We start from the raw sequence: 23,999 nt of genomic DNA, 5'->3' as shown, positions 1-23,999 counted from the left end.
TACCAAGCCAGCCTAGCCCGCTGTCAGGAGATGTTGCTATTCAATTTGACTGGGTCCTGGCACTGTAAACAGAGACTGAAGAAGGGGAGAGAGGGAGCAGCATGGCTTGAAAGACGACCGCTTGTGCCTGACTGCTGGCGACTCTAGCTGGCTCTGGCCCGGGCAGTGCCATGGTAGAGCCTGCCGAATGCACCCTACCTTGAGAATCCCTTCCCGGTCTGCACTCCCCGATTCCTCAGCGCACTGCGCAGGAAGGTGGCACTCACAGGTAGCAGACTGAGGTGGCAGCTTAGATTGGTGGCCAGTTGGGGGAAATGCCCAGTATTGGCTAAGGACTGGCAGGCCAGGTGCATGGCTGGGGGATAAGATCTGAGGGTGCTACGCCCAGCAAGGCACAGTGGTGCATTGGACCCACCCACGGCGCTTGTTTGTAATAGGGGCACTGGCTGCATCAGCTCTTCCATTTTCCTCAGAAGCCACGCTGAGGTAACCTGCAACCTGAAAGGCGGCAGTAACCGGACTAACTCCCACATCCAGTCACTTTCTGCAGGGCTGGTGGAGCTGCGTCAGAGCACACAAAATGACTGGGAAAAAAAACGGTTATTCACCTCTCGTAACTGTTGTTCTTCGAAATGTGTTGCTCCTGTTCATTCCAATAGGTGTGTGCGTGTGCCGCATGCATGATCGCTGGAAGCTTTTCCCTAGAGGTACCCGTCGGGTCGGCAGTGGAGACCCCTAGAGTGGCGCCCTCATGGCGATGTATATATGACCCTGCCGACCCGCTGCCTGCTCAGTTCTTTCTTGCCAGAAGACTCCGACAGAGGGGAGGCAGGCGGGATTTGGAATGGACAGGAGCAACACATCTCGAAGAACAACAGTTATGAGAGATGAGTAACCGTTTTTTCTTCTTCAAGTGATTGCTCATGTGCATTCCAATAGGTGACTTCCAAGCGGTTACCCCGGAGGAGTGGTCGGAGTTCACCTGACTGTCGACTGGAAGACTGCCAAACCAAAAGCAGCAGCATCCCTCGCCTGCTGGGTCATGGCGTAATGGGAAGTGAAGGTGTGGACTGAAGACCACGTTGCTGCCTTGCAGATGTCCAGGATAGGGACCTGCGCCAGGAAAGCCGCAGACGTCGCTTGCGCTCTGGTGGAATGCGCTCTAATGGGTGGAGCTGGAATTTTAGCCAGGTCATAGCATGCCCTAATGCAGGATGTGATCCATGATGACATTCTCTGTGATGAGACAGGAAACCCCCTCATCCTTTCTGCAATTGCAGTAAAGAGCTGTGGTGATTTACAGAACGGCTTTGTGCGTTCAATGTAAAGGGCTAAGGCCCGTCTAACATCTAAGGTGTGAAACATGCGCTCCCTGCTGGTGGCATGGGGTTTAAGGAAGAACACAGGCAAGAATATGTCCTGGTTCACATGAAACTGGGAGACCACTTTGGGCAACAGTGCATGGTGGGGGCGTAGCTGCACTTTGTTTTTATAAAACACTGTGTACGGGGGTTCGGAGGTCTGGGCTCTGACGCTCTCCTTGCAGAGGTTATAGCTACTAGGAAGGCCACCTTTCAGGACAGATAGGAGAGAGGGCAGGTAGCCGTAGGCTCAAAGGGGGGCCTCATGAGAGAGGATAGGACCAGGTTTAAGTCCGGGGGGAACAGGCCAATGTACAGGTGGGTAAAGTCTGTCAAAGCCCTTAAGGAACCTACCCACCATAGGGTTACTGAATACTGATCCCCCCAGCGTTCCTGGGTGGAAGGCCGAAATGGCCACCAGATGTACCCTTAGGGATATCGCCAACCCTTGGTGCTTGAGGTCCAAGAGGTAGCCTAGGACAAGGGGAACTGGGGCTGATTGTGGTTCAGATCCTCTTTGTCAGGACCAAATGGAGAAACACTTCCACTTGGCCAGGTACGTGGCTCGAGTGGAGGGTCTTCTGCTTCCCAACAGGACTTCCCTGACCGAGTTCGAACACTGAAGTTCCAAAGGGTTCAACCATGGAGTTTCTACGCTGTGAGGTGGAGGGACTCCAGGTTGGGGTGCTGCAGCCGGCCGTGGTCCTGCGAAATTAGGAATGGGCAGATGGGGAACACTATTGGTGTGACCACTGAAAGGTTCAGCAATACGGTGAACCAGTGCTGGCGGAGCCACGCTGGTGCTATCAGGATCAACGAGGCCCTGTCCTGGTGAACCTTGAGGAGCACTCTGTGTATGAGGGGGAATGGTGGAAACGCATACATCAGGTGCCCCGCCCAAGATAGGTGACAGGTGTCTGCAATGGAGCCTGGGCTGTGGTTCAGGAAGGAGCAGAACCTCTGGCATTTCCTGTTGCCCCATGTGGCGAACAGGTCTGTATGGAGAAAGCCCCACTTCTGGAAAATTGAGGGACCACTCGTGTCCCTGGAACGAGTGGCTGAGGTGGTCTGCCAGCTTGTTCTGCACCCCAGGAAGGTATGACGCCTGCAGGTGTATGGAGTGCGTGATGCAAAAATCCCCGAGGGCTTCCCGACAGAGGGAAGAGGAGCGAGCACCACCCTGTTTGTTTATATAAAACATCTCTGTGGTGTTGTCTGTGAGTACTGATACGCACCTGTCCTGGAGACGGCTCTGGAATGTCTGGCATGCCAGGCGAACCGCTCTCAACTCTCGGACGTTGATGTACAGTGACAGCTCTGCCTGGGACCTGAGGCCTTGGGTTCTGACACTGCCTAGATGAGCTCCCCAACCGAGCGCCGAAGCATCCTTAACCAGGACAATCGTCGGTTGGGGCTTTGTGAAAGAAACTCCCGCACAGACCATCTGAGGTTGGAGCCACCAGTGGAGGGAGCTGAGTATTCGCGGAGGGAGGGTCACTATTGAGTCCAATGGGTCCCTGCCCTGCCTGTGCAAGCCACGCTTGCAGAGGTCGAAGGCGGAGCCTGGCGTGTTGCACCACATATGTGCAGGCGGCCATATGTCCCAGAAGACCTATACAGTTTCTGGCTGTGGTGGCTGGGAAACGAACGAGCGTATGAATAATGTCCGAGATTGCTTTGAAGCGTAGTTCTGGGAGGAACACCCTCGCGACTGCAGAGTCCAGGAGGGCTCTAATGAACTCTATCCTTTGAGTGGGGGTCAGGATAGACTTGGGTTCGTTCAATATAAGGCCCAGCCAGAGGAATGTGTCCCTGACCAGGGATACATGCTGCGCTACCCTTGTTTGGGATTCTGCCTTGAGAAGCCAGTCGTCCAGGTATGGGAAAACCTGGACCTGGCGCCTGCAGAGGAAAGTTGCCACTACCCCCATACACTTGGTGAATACCCGAGGGGTGGTGGGAAGACCAAACGGAAGCACCCTGAACTGGTAGTGATGACCACCGACTACAAACCTGAGAAAACGCCTGTGGGAAGGGATAATTGAAATATGGAAATACGTGTCCTTCAAGTCGAGGGCAGCGTACCAGTCTCCCGGATCCATTGAGGGAATGATGGTGGCCAGAGAGACCATGCAAAACTTCATCTTTTTTAATGTATGAGTTGAGGTCCCACAGGTCCAGGATACGCAGAAGCCCCCCCTTGACCTTGGGGATAAGGAAATAACGGGAGCAGAACCCCTTGCCCTGAATTCCTGAGGGACCTCCTCTATCACCCCTAGTGCTAGGAGCGGTTGAACCTCCTGTAAAAGAAGTTGCTCGTGAGAAGGGTCGCTGAAGAGAGAGACGGGGAAGGCGGGTGGGAGGGCGGTAGGGAGCAGAATTGGATAGAATATCCCGCCCCTACCGTGCTGAGGACCCAGCGATCTGACGTGATCTGAGCTCAAGCCCGGTAGAAGCGGGAGAGTCGGTTCACAAAAGGACGGGAAGGATCCGGTAAGGCGACTGGTGCGCTGTCCTCGTGCTTAACTTCAAAAGGTAGGCTTAGGGCCGGGGGCTGTTTAGTCGAACTCTGGCCTTGGCCCGAACAGGACTGTGGGCACCTCCTATTGTTTATGCCCCTCCTTCTAGGTGGGTCCCATCTCGGGGGTTCTTGGTAGAAGCGAGATGGGGGCTGAGGCCTAAAAGGTCTTCTCTGAAGGGCAGGGGTGTGCAGCCCCAGAGATCTCAGCGTGGCCCGAGAGTCCTTGAGGCTGTGTAAACGTTTGTCCGTATTTTGGGCAAACAGGCCCTCACGGTCAAAGGGAAGGTCCTGTATGGTATTTTGGACCTCGGGAGAGATACCCGAGACCTGGAGCCATGCACTACGTCTCACAGTGATGGTGGTGGCCATAGTTCTAGCTCCCAAATCCACCGCATCAAGGGCTGCTTGAAGAGCAGTTCTAGAGACCACCCTGCCTTCCTCTAGGAGGGCTCCGAACTCCCTACATGTGTCAGTCGGGATAAACTCCTGGAACTTGGCCAACACCTACCAGGAATTAAAGGCATATCAGCCTAGCGCTGTCTGTTGGTTAGCTATTCGAAGCTAGAGACCCCCCAGTTGAATAGACTTTATGGCCGAAGAGGTCCAGCTTCTTTGAGTCATGTGACTTAGGAGCGGAACCTGGTTGACCCTGCCACTCCTTATGATTTACCGCATCTACGACCAACATACCTGGTTGGGGGTGTGTAAAAAGGTGCTCACAGCCCTTTTGTGGCAGAAAGTAGCGTGTCTCCACACCCTTAGCCATCAGTGGTATAGAGGCTGCAGTCTGCCAAAGCACATTGGTGGTAGTCTGGATAGACTTTGAGGGACAATGTAACCCTGGAGGGACCCTCCGGGGTGAGGATATCTACTGTGGGGTCTAAGTCCTCAGCAACTTCCTCCACCTGGAGGTTAAAGGTTACTTGCCACCCTCCTAAGTAGGTCCTGGTGGCCCTTGACATCCATTGGGGGTAAAGCAGTGGATGTGCCCGCCACAGCCTCATCAGGCGAAGAGGAGGAAGACGTTCCCGGAACCGGGTCCTCCTGCCCCTCCAGTTGTCTAGAGGCTGGACATGGTAACTCAGGAGGCCTGACAACGACTGGCTGAGTGGCCTCTACCGTCAGTGGAGTGGGAGCTGTGGCTCTGCGGCTGATCGACAGTCACATCCCGTGTAGGGTCCTCTGGTGCCCTAGGGGAGCGGCGTGTCGTCGATGATGCTGATGGAGGGGCATGGGGATGTTAAGAGTAATAGCAAAAAATGTTAAGAGTAATAAGAGGGGTTTCTTCAGGTATGTTAGCAACAAGAAGAAAGTCAAGAAAAGTGTGGGCCCCTTACTGAATGAGGGAGGCAACCTAGTGACAGAGGATGTGGAAAAAGCTAATGTACTCAATGCTTTTTTTGCCTCTGTCTTCACGAACAAGGTCAGCTCTCAGACTACTGCACTGGCCAACACAGCATGGGGAGGTGACGACCAGCCCTCTGTGGAGAAAGAAGTGGTTCGGGACTATTTAGAAAAGCTGAACGAGCACAAGTCCATAGGGCCGGATGCGCTGCATCCGAGAGTGCTAAAGGAGATGGCGGATGTGATTGCAGAGCCATTGGCCATTATCTTTGAAAACTCATGGTGATCGGGGGAAGTCCCGGACGACTGGAAAAAGGCTAATGTAGTGCCCATCTTTCCAGGAGGATCCTGGAAACTACAGGCCAGTCAGCCTCACCTCAGTCCCTGGAAAAATCATGGAGCAGGTCCTCAAGGAATCAATTCTGAAGCACTTAGAGGAGAGGAAAGTGATCAGGAACAGTCAGCATGGATTCACCAAGGGCAAGTCATGCCTGACTAATCTAATTGCCTTCTATGACGACATAACTGGCTCTGTGGATGAGGGGAAAGCAGTGGACGTGTTGTTCCTTGACTTTAGCAAAGCTTTTGACACAGTCTCCCACAGTATTCTTGATAGCAACTTAAAGAAGTATGGGCTGGATGAATGGACTATAAGGTGGATAGAAAGTTGGCTAGATTGTTGGGCTCAACGGGTAGTGATCAATGGCTCCATGTCTAGTTGGCAGCCGGTATCAAGTGGAGTGCCCCAAGGGTCGGTCCTTGGGCTGGTTTTGTTCAATATCTTCATAAATGATCTGGAGGATGGTGTGGATTGCACCCTCAGCAAGTCTGCAGATGACACTAAACTGGGAGGAGAGGTAGATATGCTGGAGGGTAGGGATAGGATCCAGAGGGACCTAGACAAATTAGAGGATTGGGCCAAAAGAAATCTGATGAGGTTCAACAAGGACAAGTGCAGAGTCCTGCACTTAGGATGGAAGAATCCCATGCACCGCTACAGACTAGGGACTGAATGGCTCGGCAGCAGTTCTGCAGAAAAGGACCTAGGGGTTACAGTGGACAAGAAGCTGGATGTGAGTCAACAGTGTGCCGTTGTTGCCAAGAAGGTCAATGGCATTTTGGGATGTATAAGTAGGGGCATTACCAGCAGATCGAGGGACATGATCATTCCCCTCTATTCGACATTGGTGAGGCCTCATCTGGAGTACTGTGTCTAGTTTTGGGCCCCACACTACAAGAAGGATGTGGAAAAATTGGAAAGCGTCCAGCGGAGGTCAACAAAAACGATTAGGGAACTGGAACACATGACTTAAGAGGAGAGGCTTAGGGAACTGGGATTGTTTAGTCTGTGGAAGAGAAGAATGAGGGGGGATTTGATAGCTGCTTTCAACTACCTGAAAGGGGGTTCCAAAGAGGATGGATCTAGACTGTTCTCAGTGGTAGCTGATGACAGAACAAGGAGTAATGGTCTCAAGTTGCAGTGGGGGAGGTTTAGATTGGATATTAGGAAAAACTTTTTCACTAGGAGGGTGGTGAAGCACTGGAATGCGTTACCTAGGGAGGTGGTGGAATCTCCTTCTTTAAAAGTTTTTAAGGTCAGGCTTGACAAAGCTCTGGCTGGGATGATTTAGTTGGGGATTGGTTCTGCTTTGAGCAGGGGGTTGGACTAGACCTCCTGAGGTCCCTTCCAACCCTGATATTCTATGATTCTACCACCGACACAGGTCTAGACCCTTGGCCTTGGGCCTGATGATAGGACCGGGGGTCCAAAAGGGCCATTGTACTGGGCCCTGCCACTGGGGTGGCCAAGTGGCCACGGGCGCCGCTTGCTCCGCCGGCTGATGGTGCCGGGACCGATGTCGGGACCAAGATCGGTAATGACTGCGTTGGGACTGTGAAGATTCGGCCTCTGACTCCGACGAGTACTCCGATGCCGACCACAGTGGAGCAGAGCCTGATGGTGCCGGAGAACAGTGGCGAGGGGACAGAGACCGGCGCCATAGCATCATGGGTTTACCACGGTGCTGGATTAGTGGCGGTGCCGTCATTGGTGCTGGCATCGCTGTCCCCAATGGTGCCGTAGCCATTGGAACTGCCATCATCGGTGCCACCGACATCGGTACAGACATCGGTGCCGAAGTCATTGGTGGCATAGTGGCGCCCCTCGGTGCCGGGCACACTGCTGCCGTCAGTACCGATGCCGGTAGCTGATTCTGCAGGCCCGGATCTCGCACATGCGGGTCCAGGTACTGCGACGTCATATCAATGAGATCGCGGGCTGCCTCATAGGTGTCCAGAGTGGAGGGGAGGTCGAGCTCTTCCTCTAATTCCCCATGTGTAGGAGACTCCGTTCCCGCCGGACTCAAGGGCTCTGCAGCCGGGGCCGAGGCTGACAGCGTTGGCTCTTGATGGCTTTGCCGGGGGTGTCCAACTGGAGGACGCACCCCACTGTGATCGCCCTTCGGCTTCCTGACAGGGGAACGACCTCTGTCCAGTTTCTTTTTCTTATGTGGCACCGGAGACTGGGATCGGTGCCGACATGAGGCACTGGCATTGTGTGCCGGAGAATAGTGCTGGTGGCTCCTTGCCGGGTCCTTCCTCAGTGCTGGGACATCCCACACTGAGGCCAGTGCACTGCGTACCGAGGAGACCGGCGCCGGTTCCGTCTGCAGCTGAAGGGCCGACTCCATCAAAAGGAGTTTCAGGCGGTAGTCCCACTCTTTCTTTGTTCTGGGTTTAAAGCCCCTGCAAATAGGGTACTTATCTGTTTGATGGCCCTTGCCAAGACACTTGAGACAATTGTGGGAATAGGCTTCCCACACCTCTCGCACGCTTTAAACCCCTGCGGCCGAGGCATGCCCTGGCGCCGGGGAAAGTAGAACGAAGGGGGGAGGGGGGAACCCCTTGGAAGAATAATAACTACAACTATTAATAACTTGAATAACTATCTACACTGAAGACAAAGGAAACCACTAGGCTAAGTAACTTGTGAGCAAGCACTAAGCTGTTCCAACGACCATCACAGACGGTAAGAAGGAACTGAACGGGCAGCAGGGTGGCAGGGTCATATATACGACGCCATGAGGGCGCCACTCTAGGGGTCTCCACTGCCAACCCGACGGGTACCGCAAAGGAAAAGCTTCCAGTGATCGTGCATGCGGCGTGTGCACACACCCCTACTGGAATGCACAGCAGCAATCACTTGAAGAAGAACTGGCTGTTCCAAAGTTACCTTGGGCTGGGACTGAGAACAGCTGTGCTGCAAAAGAGACGCAGACGTGCACATGGGGTTAAAATCCAACATATTTTCCCCTCGATCACATGATTTTCCCTCCCCCATGTACCAATTTTTCAGAAAGCCTCAGAGCTAGACGTTTACAGCTATTATCCTCCTGAACGTCACTTCTCCATCAGATCGACGCACTGCTGTTCCAGGAGGGATGGGGCACCAGGCTCTATGCCCTGATCGTTCACACAGCATCATTTGAGAGGAGTAGATAGGCCATAGGCCCCGGTTTGTTATTGTAGGGTTGCTACAGACCAGCAGGCTGCTCCAACCCTGGCTGCAGGGTGTGCCCATGCTGGCTTGCTATGGCAGGATGCAGCTGGGTGCTGGGTTTGAGAGGAGCTGCACAGCAGCGGGTTTGTTCTGCTGGCGTGGGGCAGAGGAAGGGGTTGTTGTAGGGTTGCCGAGGACAACTTTGGTTTAGTTTGGGTTTGGGTTTTTTCAAGAAAAAGCAGGTGGAATTTTAGGCCCGCCCAACTCACAAGCGGAGAGAGGGGAGGCTGGGCCAGAGCTTAGAGCACCAGCCTAGAAGGGGAGACCTGGTTCAATCTCCTCCTCTCCCACAGACTCAGGGTGCGACCTTGATCCTGCCACTCACCACTCAGGCCCTCACCTGTACAACAGAGTGACAGCCCTGCCCTGCCGCTCGGGCGGCGTGTGAGGATCACAATGAAGACAGTGAGGTGCCCAGATACTACAGCCAGGTAAGTGCCTACGGGAAAGTCAACACTGCGAAAAAAGATGGGTTCTTAACTTAAGTTAGGTCACTCAAGTCAGGGTCCATCCACTCTGCAGTGGGAAGAGCCTCTGATCCCAGGCAGACAGACTCACATTAGCAGGGCATGAGCCTGTTTCCCCAGGTTGGGAGGTGCGCTCAGAGCTGCAGTGTAGACCAGGGGTTCTCAAACTGGGGGTCAGGACCCCTCAGGGGGTTGCAAGGTTATTACATGGGGGGTTGCGAGCTGTCAACCTCCACTCCAAACCCCACTTTGCCTCCTGAATTTATAATGGTGTTAAATATATTTAAAAAAGTGTTTCTCATTTATAAGGGGGGGTTGCACTCAGACCCCTTCACAGCTATGTGAAAGGGGTCACCAGGACAAAAGTTTGAGAACTACTGGTGTAGCCAGACCCCTAAGACAAGGGGACAGTATCCCTTCTAGGTCAAAGCTACTTACCCCCGAGCCAGGCCTGGGCGCCTGGCACATGGCGGGTGGGGTGGAGACCCAGACAGCCCCATACAGAGCCTGAACACAGCGTTCTGCCCACAGCCAGAGCAGGTCCGAAGGCTTGAACTGGCTGGTCAAAAGGTATTTCACCCCCTAGCCCAGACGGAAGCAGGTCTGTCCACTGGTTCCCTTCTGTATGGAAGGCAGTCACGATGCGCACAGCTGCCAGTAACCCCAGGAGAGAGCCGCTCAGCCGCTGTGCAGTTAAACCCCAGCCCAACGTGCCGCTACCCTGTACAGAGCCCCCCACTGCTGGAGACTCCTCTGAGCCCAGCACGGGAGCCTCGCTAGAAGGAGCCAGACACAAGCTACTGGCCTGGTAGCTTATCAGCAGGGACTGAGCAGGTCTGTAGCTTGCTGTTTCCTGTCCTCCTGACCTTGCATGCCTCTGGCACTTCCTCCGTGCAGAACAAGCGTCACAGAGGAGACGCCCTCAGGTTTTCAGTCTCACAGCAAGGGCCTGATGAGGATTTGCCAGTGCTGTCAGGAGGTGCTGACAAAACAATGCAGACTAAATGGAGCCTGCATGCTGCTGTGCTCACCTTCTCTTCCCTGCCTCTCTGGGGCCCCTGGGGCTGCCCTGGAATCAAACCCCCATTTCAAGGGCTCACAGGGATTAGTGACCAGGGAGAGTTAACGACAGTCTGTGTTTGTACAGTACCTGGCACAGTGCGGTCCTGTCTGGCACAGAGGTCCCAGGTGCTACGAGCTGGCACTGCTGCCCTTCAATGGACAGAATGAGACATGCTCCCAGAGCTAAACCCAGCACAGGGCCGTAGCTGGAGAGGTCGAGGCCTCTCAAGGAGGATCCAAGTGCTATGCCAGGGATTAAACCAGAAGCAGGAGCTGCTATAGCTTGAGCTAAAGAGTCAAGCTCCGTAGCTGTGGCTGGAACAGACTCACCCTCTGTGGGCTGGGCAGAGCAGGACGTGGAACTTGGCCAGTGGGTTGTACTCTGAGCTCACAGGGGCCCTGGAGAGCAGTGTAGTGACCATCACTCCCCGTTGGGCCCAGGTTTGCTACAACTTACACGGATTTTCAAACCCGCCTCTCCTCCACCACGGCCACAGCCACTGGACTGAAGTGGTACACAATAGGCAGGCACCCCAGTTTGACAAGGCAGAGCCACTATGTGGAAGAGGCCAGCTGGTCTCCACCTTGGGAGCCCCAGCTTCCCCCCAGGGCTGGGAGAGGGCAGCTCCTGATGGAATGCCAGGGAAGCTGGGACTCCAAGGTGCGAGTAAGGGACCGGCTTTGCACATCAAGCGCTGGGGCTCAAGCAACTCCCCGATCGTTTGAAGTACATTGGGGCCAGTGTTCAACTAACATGACCACCTCAAATAGGTAGGATCTCAATAAGTCCAGAGAGAGCGTCTCCTAAAGTAACTTTGGCAGGCCTGGCTTGGCCTGCATTCTCCCAGCCTGACGGCACTGAACAGGGCAGCTCCATCATCCCCTCTGACAATGGGGTTTGCCTTGAAGTTTGCAGTGGCTTCATCCTGTCCCTGAACCGAATCCTCTCTGAGCCCCAGGTGTTGTGACCGCCTGGGCTGTGATGCAGGAGGAGCTGTGCTAACAGCTGGCCTGGCAGGAAGCAGCTCACAGGGCCATTCCAGGTACCTGGAGGAAGCGAGAGCTGAGCAGAGATCTCCCCAGCACCTCAGGCCTGCTCTAGCACACAGCTCCATGATCAGATAAGTCCTCGGCATCTTGTGCATGGAACCCACGTCACTATTGCTGGAGCTAAGCTCCCAGACAGCAGCAGCCAACTCCAGGGCCTGACTCAACTCAGCTGCCATGTACAACCACAGGGTCTGTATGGGCTTTATAACCAACCCTGCCCCACAGCTAAATATAGCAGACAGCCACCCTAACTCAGGTAAGACCCCCTTCCAGGGGGCTCGCCCTCCGGTCAACATCTCAACAGAGCTGCCCTCTCTTACATCCCTTCTCACATCAGCAGGAACAGCGACAGAGCTGGATTTTCCCACTGTCTGTCCCATTCACAGGGGGAGGCAGCCCCACTGTCAGTCACAGGAGTTTCCTGGTCTAGCTGCGGCTGCACAGACCTCTGGGTTCAGTTCCTCTGGCACTGCCAGGAGCCTCTCAGCTCTTGGCGCTATTCTCAGTCTCTTCAGACCCCTATGTATCTTGCATGAGACCTATTGCATCTGACCTAGTAGCTGAGCCTTTATACTACACTCATCTCTGTACCGTCCACATGCTCATTTCACGCATTCCTAAGCGGATGCCTCTCGCGAGATCTGCAATGGCACCCAATTGCTCCTGACAACACAGGACCGCCCATTTGAGGTCACCTCCTCCCAGCCATGACCCGTACTAACAGGCAGAGATCTCAGCGCAACAGACCTAGTAAGGTCTATGTATAAACAAGATAATCGAACCCTTGGCGTTTTCATTTCTACCTCCTCCCCGTGGCCTGTGAGTGCAGCCTAAAATACCAGGGTGTGGCCACATGATCTTCAAATGGGGAAGGTCTGGGATGGAAACTCTAGGAGCTACAAGTTTATCCTCCACCCAGAGCAGGTGCTGAGCGACAGACCACATCCCAGAGCCATGTGGAAGTGGCTGATTCGCCACCCGCTGGAAGCCAGGATGGGTTTCACCCTGGCGAGAAGCAGCACATTACCTGTGTACTCGGGGAAGCAGATGGTCAGGGGGCTGTGTATGATCTTCTCCTCAAAGAGGTCCTTCTTATTCAGGAAAAGGATGATGGATGTGTCTGTGAACCACTTGTTGTTACAGATGCTGTCGAACAGCTTCATGCTCTCATGCATCCGGTTCTGTCAAGACAACCAACCACAGGCATTCAGTGAGCCAGACGGGACCCAGACAGAGCAAGAACTGGGTTAGGAGCTGGGGAAATGGCAGGGGGAAAGGCTGCCTAGTGGTTAGGGCATGCGACTGGAATTCAAAAGACCCAGATTCAATTCCCTTGTCCCCCAAAACTCCCTGTGTGACTTTGTGCAAATCACTTTGGACCAGATCCTCAGAGGAGTTTAGGGGGTCTCACTTCCACTGGAATCAAATTCCTTCATGCTGTAGCCAAGTTCAGTCGAAATCAATGGAAGTTTGGTGCCTAAATACCTTTGAGTATTGGGCCTCAGTTTCCCATCTGTACAATGGGGCTAATACTACTCCCCTGCTCACGGGTGAGTGTGGGCCATACAAGGACGTCAGACAGACCAGCATGAGTTGGGGAAGGTCTCGGGAGCCAGCACAGCCAGAACCTCTGTCTTTCACACAGAGGAGATCACTGGATTTTGGGGCACCGTGTCTCAACTCTGGAAAAGTTTGGGCACCAACAGCCTCATGCATTTCCGGTGTTTCCTGGATGGAACTGCCTCCAACCATTCCCACTGGAGTCTAGCTAGACGGGGGTGCTCATGTCTCCTATGTTTAGGGGCCTAGGCACCCAGGTTAACTCAGTTCTAAGAGAATTCTGAGAAGCTTTAAAATGTTTTAAAGCCATAAATCTTATTGCAGAGCAGTTTTCAGAGTAGAAAGCATGTGGGGAGGGTCATGATCAGCTGGAATTCCTAGAAGCCACATGAAAGCATCAGAGGGCAAGTTTATGACACTTGCACACAGGTTTAATCATCATCATCATGTGGAGCCACAGAAAGCGGAAGAAAGGGAAGAGATAAATGTGCTGGGGCATTGGAACGAAAAGGGAGGACCATTTGGCTGTTAGGCTATTATCATATCCCAGCCTGGCACAGGAACACTGCACTGCTGGTGCCAAATTGCCAACGTTACAGAGCACTGAGACAGCACCCTTCCCAAAACGTCAGCCTCATCACTGTGGAGTACCGGAATTTTGGGACAGAGATGGTGTTAACCAAGTTACGCTCAGCATACCTGCAGGACTCATGAGCTGCCCAGTGTATCGCTGCAATCACTAAAGACCTCGTGGAACTACAGAACAAACCACGGCTAGAAGGCAGAATTGTTTAGCAGTGAGTAATGAGCCACTGGAGCAATTTACCAGGGGGCGTGGTGGATTCTCCATCTCTGGAATTTATCTGTCAAAACTGGCTGCTCTTTGGATTGTCTGGGGGCAGGTCTTTGGCCTGCTCAGACTAGACATACCCAATGGTCCCTTCTAGTTTTGGCAGGATCAGGTGGCTAGGAGGCAAACCCACAGCTTTCTACTGCCCCAGATGAGGGCTAATGAGTCTGCTGAGATGCCCAGTTCCTGCACGCATCTAACCTACGGACACCCCTCGTTTCTGTCCCCTGTGTAAGAGAGGTGATGCAATGGTAGCCAATGAGGGTGGGGGCAGGTGAGGAGAGGATGCCAGAGAGGGATAGAAGCATCCAGTGGGAGCAAGGAGATTAGAGTGGGGGGGGGGGGGGGCGGGCGGTGGAGAGAGAGAGGCCTGGAGCCTCTTGCAGCAAACCCCCTCCCCGCTGAACATGCACGGATCCGGGGGATTGAGCTGGAGACACCCAGCCCATGGTCCCTCATGCTCGTGCATTTCAGATTAGCTCCGACGCAGGGCCAGATTAGCCCCTCTCCTGTCCTTACCATCTCCTCGTCCTCAGCCAGAACCAGGTCGTAGGCGCTGAGAGCCACGCAGAAGATAATGGCTGTCACGCCCTCGAAGCAATGGATCCACTTCTTCCTTTCCGACCTCTGGCCGCCCACGTCAAACATCCTGCAAGCAAACAGCCAGCGTTACAGCAGGGCAGCTCCTCCCACACTCCGCCCATTGCTGAGCCTCAGCGTGATCTATGACTCCCCAGTCCAGAGAGGGAGAGCCGGCTAGAGCTGAGACTGGGAGCCACTTAGCCCTACTACCAACTGGCTGGGACACCCTGGAAGGTCTCGTCGCCTACACGGGCCTCAGTTTCCCCACCTGTAAGACCAACCTCCCAGAACTGAGAGGCTCAATTAATTAATTAATTAGCCCCAGATCTTCAAAGGGTGCTTGGTAGCTGTGATAAATGAAGGGGGGTAGCTCCCTTTTATGGACACCCAGCAAGCCAGTTAGCTATAAAATCCCTCTTGGTAACTGTTCTCTACTTGCTTTACCTGTGACGGGTTAAAAAGTCTGACAGCTATACATAGGTAAAAGAAAGTGAGTAGGCACCTGGCCAAAAGAGCTAATGGGAAAGCTAGAACTTTTTAAAATCGAACCTTTTGTCTGTCTGTGGTTGTTCTTTCAGAGAGGAGACACAGAGCAGCAATGCTGTAAGAAGTTTAAGCCAGGTATGAAAAATAAATCTAATCATACCTACAAACTACTCATTTGAAACCCCAGCTATGTAAGTAAATCAGGGAATGTCTAGGAAGATGCGATTAGGTTTATCTCTTATTTCTTTATGGCTTGTGGACTCCTCTGTGCTAACCCCAAATGCTTTTGTTTTGTTTGTAACCTTTAAGCTGGACCTCAAGGAAGTTATTTTGATGCTTAATCCTTGTAAGTGGTTCTTTTTAAAATCTAGCAATAGCCTGAGTTTCCAGATGTATTTTCTTTCTTTTTGTTTTTAATAAAATTTACCTTTTTTAAGAATAGGATTGGATTTTTGTGTCCTAAGAGGTTTGTGCACATGTTGTTTAATTAGCTGGTGGCAACAGCTGATTTCGTTTGGTTTTCTTTCTCAGCTCTTCCCCGGAGGGGGGTGAAAGGGCTTGAGGTTACCCCACAGGAAGGAATTCCTAAGTGTGCCTTCCTGGGTTTTCAAAGGGATCTTGCACTTGGATGGTGGCAGCATTTACCCATCCAAGGTCAGAGAAAAGCTGTAACCTTGGAAGTTTAATACAAGCCTGAAGTGGCCAGTATTAATTTTTAGAAGCCTTGCGGGCCCCCACCTTCTGCACTCGAAGTGCCAGAGTGGGGAATCAGCCTTGACAGCAATTAAACACCACTGAGGACCTGAGCCTAGGAGTCCGCAGGCTGCCTGGAGATGCTCAGGAGTGCAGAGTAAATCATTCTTATTGAGAATCATTTGCTCACATTATTTAGAAACCCCTTTGCCATCTCGGAAGGATTAAGTGGCGCGGGCACCAGCCCAGATGACTAGCTGCTGTTCTCTTGGCCAGCCCGATGTGCCGGTCCCTCTGCTAAGTCAGCAAACTCCTGCCTCAGCTCCCGGGCACAGCAGCACCGCAGCAGCAGGTCGGATACGAGAATTTTAGCTGCATTTCGGCCCTGACCACACTACAATGTCTAAGCAAGTCTGTAGCCAGCTGGTGACCGGGATGGCTCTAAAATTGGGGTTTGAGTTCTGTGCCCTCCCGGAATTCCCTCCAAAGGACAGATAAGTTCTCCTGCAACTGACACAACTGACTGGGGGGAAATCCTAGAGCGTCTCTAGCACAAAGAATCATGGGATGTTCCCTCAGCACACATGGGCGAGTGCAGAGACCGTGAGGATGCTAACAGGGGTAGGGCTCTGTGGTGGGACACGCACACCCAGGTACAATCACCCAGGCTGGCTGTGCAGTGCAGACATAGGATTCTAACACTGGATAGTTAACTTGGGGATAAAACTGCACCTTCACTAGGAAAAAAAAAAAAGTGTGTTCTTAACACGAGTTAGCAAGTTTAACTGGTTAAAATCCCAGTGAAGACAAGTTAGCAGGTCTACTTGGTTAAATCCTAGGTTGCTCCAGTCTTTATCTCAACCTGCTAATTCATGTGAAAATGCCTTGCCTTCACTGCAGGTTTATCTCATGTCAGCTAACCTGAGTTAAGAACAAACTTTTTTTCCCTGGAGAAGACAAGGTCTCACAGACAAGCCATTTAAACAGCCACCTCCGTTCCTGGGAAGTGTAAACTTCCCTTTTCCCTTCCAGCATCCATGCCTCATGGGAGGTATTTCTGCAGCTTGCAGGCAAGTGGGAAGTGCGCTGTGGCAAGCGCGCTGTGGCAAGCAAGGATGGATCTCTGGGAAGACGCTGTCGGCAAGCACTGGGAAGCAGAGGCTGAGGCCTCAGTAGCCTTGCACACATTCAGACAGCTATCCTAGCAGTGCAAAGGAAATGCAAGGCTCGGGAGTGGATTACAGTCGTCACATGTAGCGCTGCTGAGCTAAATAGGATAAGAACATGGTGTTACAGCACAACGTGCGAGGGCCAACGGGGTCAGCATCTTGCTTGTTTAGAGTGAGTGCTCTGAACGGTAACTTGCCAGGCATACGCAAAGGCACCACTTCCCCTGGGCATCAGTGGAGACTGGGCAGGGGATCAAGAGCTGGGAGCTCTGGAGTTTTATTCCTGCCTCTGCTGCTGAGATGCTGGGTGGCGCTGGGGTAGTCACCTCTGTTTTCTGTGCCTCGGTTTCCCCATGAGTGAAAGGGGGATGATCAGACTCACTCATGACTGGGTGTGGGATGGCTTCCGTAGTTAAGATGCAGAAATCATTAAGCTTGCCAAGTGGTGCACATTATCAGATAACGACAGCACCGCTTCCTGTGTGTCCAGCAGGCACCTGCTCACATTAAACTCAGGGACTCTGGGTATGTTAGGCCTGGATGACACACCGAGTGGCACTTGCGTAATTAAGTGTGATCTGAAACCAAATCGGTTTCAGTTTGTAATTGACTCTGGCTGTGTCTACACTTAAACTGCAAGAGTGGTGCAGCTGAAGCGTTTCCGGTAGCCACTCACTGCAGTGATGTGAGGGGCTCTCCTAGCACCAGAGTTAACCACTTCCCTGAGAGGCCACGGCTAGGGAGATGGACGAATTCTTCCCAGTGCTGTTTCACTGAAGGGTAGGTCAGCTTAACTACATGGCGCAGGGGTGTGGATTTTTCGCATACCTGAACATGTAGACCTGGCCTTAAACTTAACCAATTTAAGAGTGTCCACACGACACGGGTTGCATAGATTCACTAAATCAGTGCACAGGCTGTGTGTAGAAAAAATCATGCCACACTGGGGTTAGATCAGTGCCCTGGATTCAGCTGCACTGGTCCGAGTCCCTAATGGGCACAGATCAGTTTGGTTACAACAGTGCATCTTTCGGAGACAGATCAGCCATGCATCTACCTGCTCTCTAGTCACCTGCCAAGCCTCCTCAAAACAGAAAATAGGCTAGAGAAAACCTGCATTTCTGAGGTAGGAAACAAGCAAAAACACTTATTAAAAACCCTTTCAGACCTTTTTCATACATCATTAAAGCACATACTGTGACAAAGTTGCGGATCTTTGTAGTCTTTCACATGAATAGTGTGTGCGCTCCTCAGCTTCCCTGTGTACTGCATGTTTAACAAGGTGGTGGGAGAGGGTTTGTTGTTGCAAAGGACCAGGTGTGACCTCGCCTAGCAGCTGGGACCACCGGACAATGGGCTGGAGATGGGGAACCCTAACACCTGGTGACTAAGAGGCTCACCCCTGCTTGGCAGTCAGCCGGTTCTGGCCAGCGGGAGGACAAAGGACTGAGAAGAGAGGACCCTGGTGACCTGACCAACCAGTTCCAGCCAGAGGGGAACAAAGGACAGAAGAGAGAGGGCCCCAGCAACCTGTTTACCTGGGAGGGAAGACAAAGGACAGGGCTGTCACATTGAAAGGGTTCCCCGCAAGGACCATACGGGGCCAAGAGTGGGCACGACCTGTGAGTCTGTAACACACTCACAAAAGGGCCGAAGTTCAATTTATCCCCTAAGCAAAATGCCTTACACAATGATCCGTTTTAGAAACCCAGCCTTTATCTGAAGATCTCTCTCTCTCTCTCTGCAGGATAATGCAAGGATTGCCAAGGAGAGGAATCTTCGCTATAGATTTACTTCTCCTTATATCTGTTCTATCTAGGTTATTATATTTAAATAGCTTAGCTTCTCCCATGTTTCTAAGCTCCTCCCACAATTGAAAAAAGAGACACCAATCATCTGATGGTGATGGCTGTACCACACTGTAACTGCAGCAGTTGCAATCCTGAATGCTCTGTGGCTTTGCTCTTCAGCAAACACTTGCTCATTTCACTTGTAAATTACCTTAGCTTCAAATGAGGTGGGTGAGGTAATATCTTTTATTGGACCAACTTCTGCTGGTGAAAGAGACAAGCTTTCAAGCTACACAGAGGTAGAAGATGGGGGAGGGGGGAGCTGTGATTTGTGGAGTCGATATTTATGATATGTACAATATTTCCAGTGTTGCTGTTAGTGGCCCTAGGTGCTGAGAGAAGCACTTACATGGGCATTGCTCGCCTTAGATCCTCTTCAGAGGACTAAGTATGCTGTAGTCCAGTGGTTCTCAACCTATTTATCATTGTGGCCCCCACAAACCCCTATGCCCAGCGCCCTCTGCCCAGAGACTCCTCCACAGAGTGGGGCCAGCAGCGGAGAGCTGTGTGCAGGGCAGGGGGCAGAGACCCCAAACCTGGATCCTGCTGTACATGGCCGGGCGGCAGCCCGCAGCTGGCAGCAGCCGGCTGGCCGGACCCCGCTGCATGGAGCCGGCGATAGCCGGCAGCCCAGAGCCCGTGGCCTTTAGCACACAGCTGAGCCGGGCTGCAGCTGTACGCTAATATGATCGTATGTGGCCTGTGGGCCACAGGTTGAGAACCACTGCTGTTGTCTTTCCAGCTAGGATGAGGAGTAGCCAAGATGTCCTAATCTATATTCCATGGACTCCATGAGCCACCTTTGACTGCTAGGCTCCTTCTGCAGTGAATCCTAGGCCCAGTCTCTTTTGGCGCACACAGCTGGCTCTCTCTCCTTGCCCACAGAACCTATGGAGCAATAAAGTACGAAAACTGGCAAAACCCACAGAACTGCATTCCAACTTCCCCTGCAAACTGCTCGCTATTGAAATCCTCTGGAGATGTGTTTTTCTTTGCTTGGCGACTGTTCGGCATTTCACATCATCGTTTCAGCCACACAGATAACAGGACCAGAACTCTGTCTAGTCTCCCCACAGCTCCTGCTGGAATGAACGTACTAAAGCAGGGATGTGTCAGCTCTCTCTGAACCACCACGTACACCAAGGAACAATTACCCTCTCCCTAAATCCTTGTCTTCACTACACAGGAGGGTTTTTAACCTGTGGCGACTAAAATGTGCGAACAAGGCAATTTGCACCCGTTAGCAGGTCAGGGTAAACACTGAGGGAGCGCATGGTTCACCTCAACGCACTGACACACGCGAGAACCACGAAGTGCCTAGTACACACTAGGATGTTACCGCGTGTTTGCTGCCACATGGATAAAAAAATCCAAACCAGATCCTCCTCTCTTCCGTGTGTGTGTGTGCGCGCGCGCCATGCCCACCGCCAGGGGGTTTGACAGACCCCACGCTAACTCTCAGTGCTGCTGGCTGAAGGAACCGGCCCTGGCTGTGTGCAGTGGGACTCTAGAGCTCTACTCCTTTTGATCTCCAGTCACCTGTCTGGAGTTCAGTAAGGCACTTGATACAAGTCCACCAGGGAAATCATCAGTTAAATTGGAGAAGATGGGGCTTACTCTGAGAATTGAGAGGTGGGCAAGGAACTGGTTAATGGGGAGACTACAAAGAGTCCTACTGAAAGGTGAACTGACAGGGCGCAAAGAGGTTACTAGTGGAGTTCCTCAGGGATCAGTCTTGGGACCAATTTTATTAACATTTCTATTACTGATCTTGGCACAAAAAGCAGGAGTGTGCTAATAAAATTTGTGAATGACACAAAGCTGGGAGGTTTTGCCAATACCAAGGAGGACCCGAATAGCATACAAGATCTGGACAACCTTGAAAACTGGAGTAATAGAAATGGGATGAAATTTAATAGTGCAAAGTCACACACTTGAGGACTAAACAACAAGTAGTTTTGCGGTAAGCTGGGGATGTATAAGGTGGGAGCAGCAGAGGAGGAGAAAGAGCTGGGTGACTATAAGCAGTCAACATGGTATGCCCATGAAAAAGGCTAATGCGGTCCTAGGATTCATCGGGTGAGATATTTCCAGTAGAGACAGGGAAGTGTTAGTACCATTACACAAGGCACTGGTGAGACCTCATCTGGGACACTCTGTGCAGTTCTGGTCTCTCATGTTTAAGAAAGATGAATTGAAACTGGAACAGGAGCAGAGAAGGGCTATTAGGATGATTCGAGGAACGGAAAACCTATCTTATGAGAAGAGAGTCAAAGAGCGTGGCTTGTTTAGTCTAGCCAAACGATGGCTGAGGGGAGATATGATTGCTCTCTATAAATACATCAGAGGGATAAATACCAGGGAGGGAGAGGAGTTAGTTAAATTAAGTGCAAACGTGGACACAAGAACAAATGGTTGTAAACTGACCATTAACAAGTTTAGGCTTGAAATTAGGCAAAGGTTTCTAACCGTCAGAGGAGTGAAGTTCTGGAACAGCCTCCCAAGAGGAGCAGTGGGGGCAAAAACCCTAATTGGCTTCAAGACTGAGCTTGATAAGTTAATGGAGGGGATGTTACGATGAGATTGCCTACAATGGCATGTAGTTGATCTGCGACTGCTAGCAGCAAATATCTCCTATGGCCAGTGATGGGACAACTAGAGTGGGAGGGCTCTGAGTTGCTACAGAGTATTCTTTCCCAGCTGTCTAGCTGCTGGATCTTGCCCACATGCTTAGGATCTAACTGATCGCCTTATTTTCCCCCAGGTAAGATTGGCAGAGACCCCGGGGTTTTTTCCACCTTTCTCTACAGAATGAGGCACGAGTCACTTGCAGGTTTAAATTAGTGTAAATGGTGGATTCTCTAACTTGAAATCTTTAAACCAAGGGTGGACAAACTTTTTGGCCTGAGAGCCACATCCGGGAATAGAAATTGTATGGTGGGCCATGAATGCTCACAAAATTGGGGCTGGGGTGCAGGAGAGGGTGAGGGTTCTGGTTGGGGGTGCAGGCTCCGAGGTGGGGCCAAAAATGAGGAATTCAGGGTGCAGGAGGGGGCTCCAGGCTGGGGCAGTGGGGTGCATAGGGAGTGCAGGCTCCAGCTGGGAGCCCCCCTCCCGCACCCTGAACTCCTCATTTTTGGCCCCACCTCGGAGCCTGCACCCCCAACCAGAACCCTCACCCTCTCCTGCACCCCAACCCCAATTTTGCTCTGGATGAGGGGTTTGGGGTGCAGGAGGGTGCTCTGGGCTGGGGCAAGGGCTCAGGCTCCAGGCGACGCTTACCTCAAGCAGCTCCCAGAAGCAGCAGCATGTCAATTCTCTGGCTCCTACGCAGAGGCGTGGCCAGGCAGCTCTGCACACTGCCCCGTCCGCAGGCACTGCCCCTGCAGTTCCTGGCCAATGGGAGCTGGGGGCGGGGCGGGCTTTTGGGCAGGGTCAGCATGCAAAGCAGAGCCCCCTGGCTACCCCTATGCGTAGGAGCCTGAGGAGGGCTATGCCGCTGCTTCTGGGAGCCACATGGAGCGGCCCCCAACCCTGCTTCCCAGCTGGAGTTTGAAGGCCAGCTTAAAACAGCTAGCAGGCCGGATCCAGCCCGCGGACCGTCGTTTGCTCACCCCTGCTTTAAACCATAATTTGAAGACATCAGTAACTCAACCAGAGGTTAGGGATCTATTACAGGAGCAGGTGTGTGAGATTCTATGGCCTGTAATGTGCAGGAGGTCAGACTAGATGATCATGATGGTCCCTTCTGGACTTAGAGTCCATGAGTCAGTATGGTGCTGTGACAACCCCCAGCAGCTCTTTTTAGCTAGGGCTGCCACAGACCCACTTTCCAGGCATGTTCAGAGTTACAGTTAGTTTCTGTAGGAATGAGGTTCTTGCTCCTTTTTCTATCCTGGGGGCCTGCAGGGTCAGCACAGGTACAGCAGGGTAAGGCGGAATCCAGCTCACACAGCAAGAGAATTGTGAGCCGAGCTCAAGTGCAGTGTGCCCGAGTCACTGAACAGACCAAGGCATGTCTTCAGGGGCATATGTACTCAGTTAGTAGTGAGCATGCACGAAGGGGAGCAACCCAGCTTGACTCTCAGACCCCAGGGTGGCCAGCACTTACTCCCACCATTTGTCTTATGGAATAAGTGAGACCTGAATTAGGAACCCCAGGAGGCCGCCTCCTTCCCAGGCCCACTTAGAAGACCTGAGCCTCCCTACGCAATCGCAGACCCTCCAATGGGTAGAACTCTGCACGGATACACAAATTATATCCGCAGATGTGGATATCTGCACCCGCAGGTATAAATTGTGTATGTGTGCAGGGCTCTACCAATAGGTCAGGAAAGACATTGCTCCCTCCGCTGTCCGGGGCAGGCGCCAAGGCAGGCTCCAAACCCAGCCCTTTTCCTGCTGCTTGGATTTCATGGTAACTCTAAGCAACAGCACAGACACCTCTGCCCAAGCTTCCTCCCCGAGAGTGGCTGTCCCTCGGGTTTTCCTCCAGGCCCCCCTCTGGCCCAGTTTTCCCTGCCCCAAAGATACTCCCCCACCCTCTCTAGCTGGAGGCACCTGACTCAACAGGAGCCACCCATGGCTTTGGCACCCCAGCCGCATGTGACCCCGCAGAAAAGCACGGCGTTCCCACACAGCACTGAGTAGCTGATGCCTAGTTACTATGCATGCAAGGGCCAGCACTTGGGTATAAACACGGAGAAGGGACAGTGCCCTCTACCAGAGCCACGACTGAGCTCCCTTCCCTAGCCCAGGGCACGCCCTCCCCTTCTTGCAGCCAAGGACATGGAGAGTACGGAATTGGCACAGTTGTCAGGCGCTGGATTAAACATGAAATCAGTCTCACTAGGATGGGGTCGTGTCCCCACTCTACTCCACAGGGCTCCTCATTACTGTGGTATGCTGTCAGCGCAGGACATGAACCAGCTCAGGATGAGCTCTGCCTTGCCAACATCAGCTGACGTGACCCTGCTCAGCAAAGGCAGGAGGGCTCCCCAGCCTAGCGAGGACTGAGGCAAAGCATGTGATTTTCATTTAGGTCAGAAAACTGGGATTTAATTTGTTTGACCCCTTTTATGCCTCTCTCTCAATGGCTTCACGTTAGAGCCTCCAAGGCCTGTAAAAACACAGGAGTTTGTAGAGAAGAAAGTTCAAAACCTGTAGCAATTATGAGGGCACAGGAGCCAGGATCCCTTCTGGCTACATCTGCCTGCAGAAAACAGGCTACCCTTGATCACAGACACCGAGCCATCAATAGGACTTTGCTTCTCTCCCAAACATTTCTAGCTTCTTCAACACAGCCACTGATGGCAAAAGAATGTAAGTGATAAAAGAGAGGAACATTCACATTGCAAAGCTATTGCACAGGAGCTACCTAGCAGCTATTGGGTAGGATCAGACGTGGCTGCTGTTAACCTAGGCGATCATGTACAGGGCCCCTGG

At 52.5% G+C, this 23,999-nt stretch overlaps 1 protein-coding gene across 1 annotated transcript in view; it reads right to left on the bottom strand.

Moving 5' to 3' along the window:
• The window catches only part of GNAI2 (G protein subunit alpha i2), a 207,106-nt gene that overhangs the window by 6,127 nt on the left and 176,980 nt on the right, over nucleotides 1-23,999 (bottom strand). The window contains exons 6-7 of the mRNA XM_074958354.1: nucleotides 14,294-14,423; nucleotides 12,392-12,545 (exon numbers count right to left, since the gene is read on the bottom strand). Coding sequence (XP_074814455.1) covers nucleotides 12,392-12,545; nucleotides 14,294-14,423 — 284 coding nt within the window. The remainder of the gene's footprint in view (nucleotides 1-12,391; nucleotides 12,546-14,293; nucleotides 14,424-23,999) is intronic.

The sequence above is a fragment of the Natator depressus genome, chromosome 7 (genome assembly GCF_965152275.1).
Source record: "Natator depressus isolate rNatDep1 chromosome 7, rNatDep2.hap1, whole genome shotgun sequence".
NCBI classification, from domain to species: Eukaryota; Metazoa; Chordata; order Testudines; family Cheloniidae; genus Natator; species Natator depressus.
This window is presented reverse-complemented; position numbering and strand designations above follow the sequence as displayed.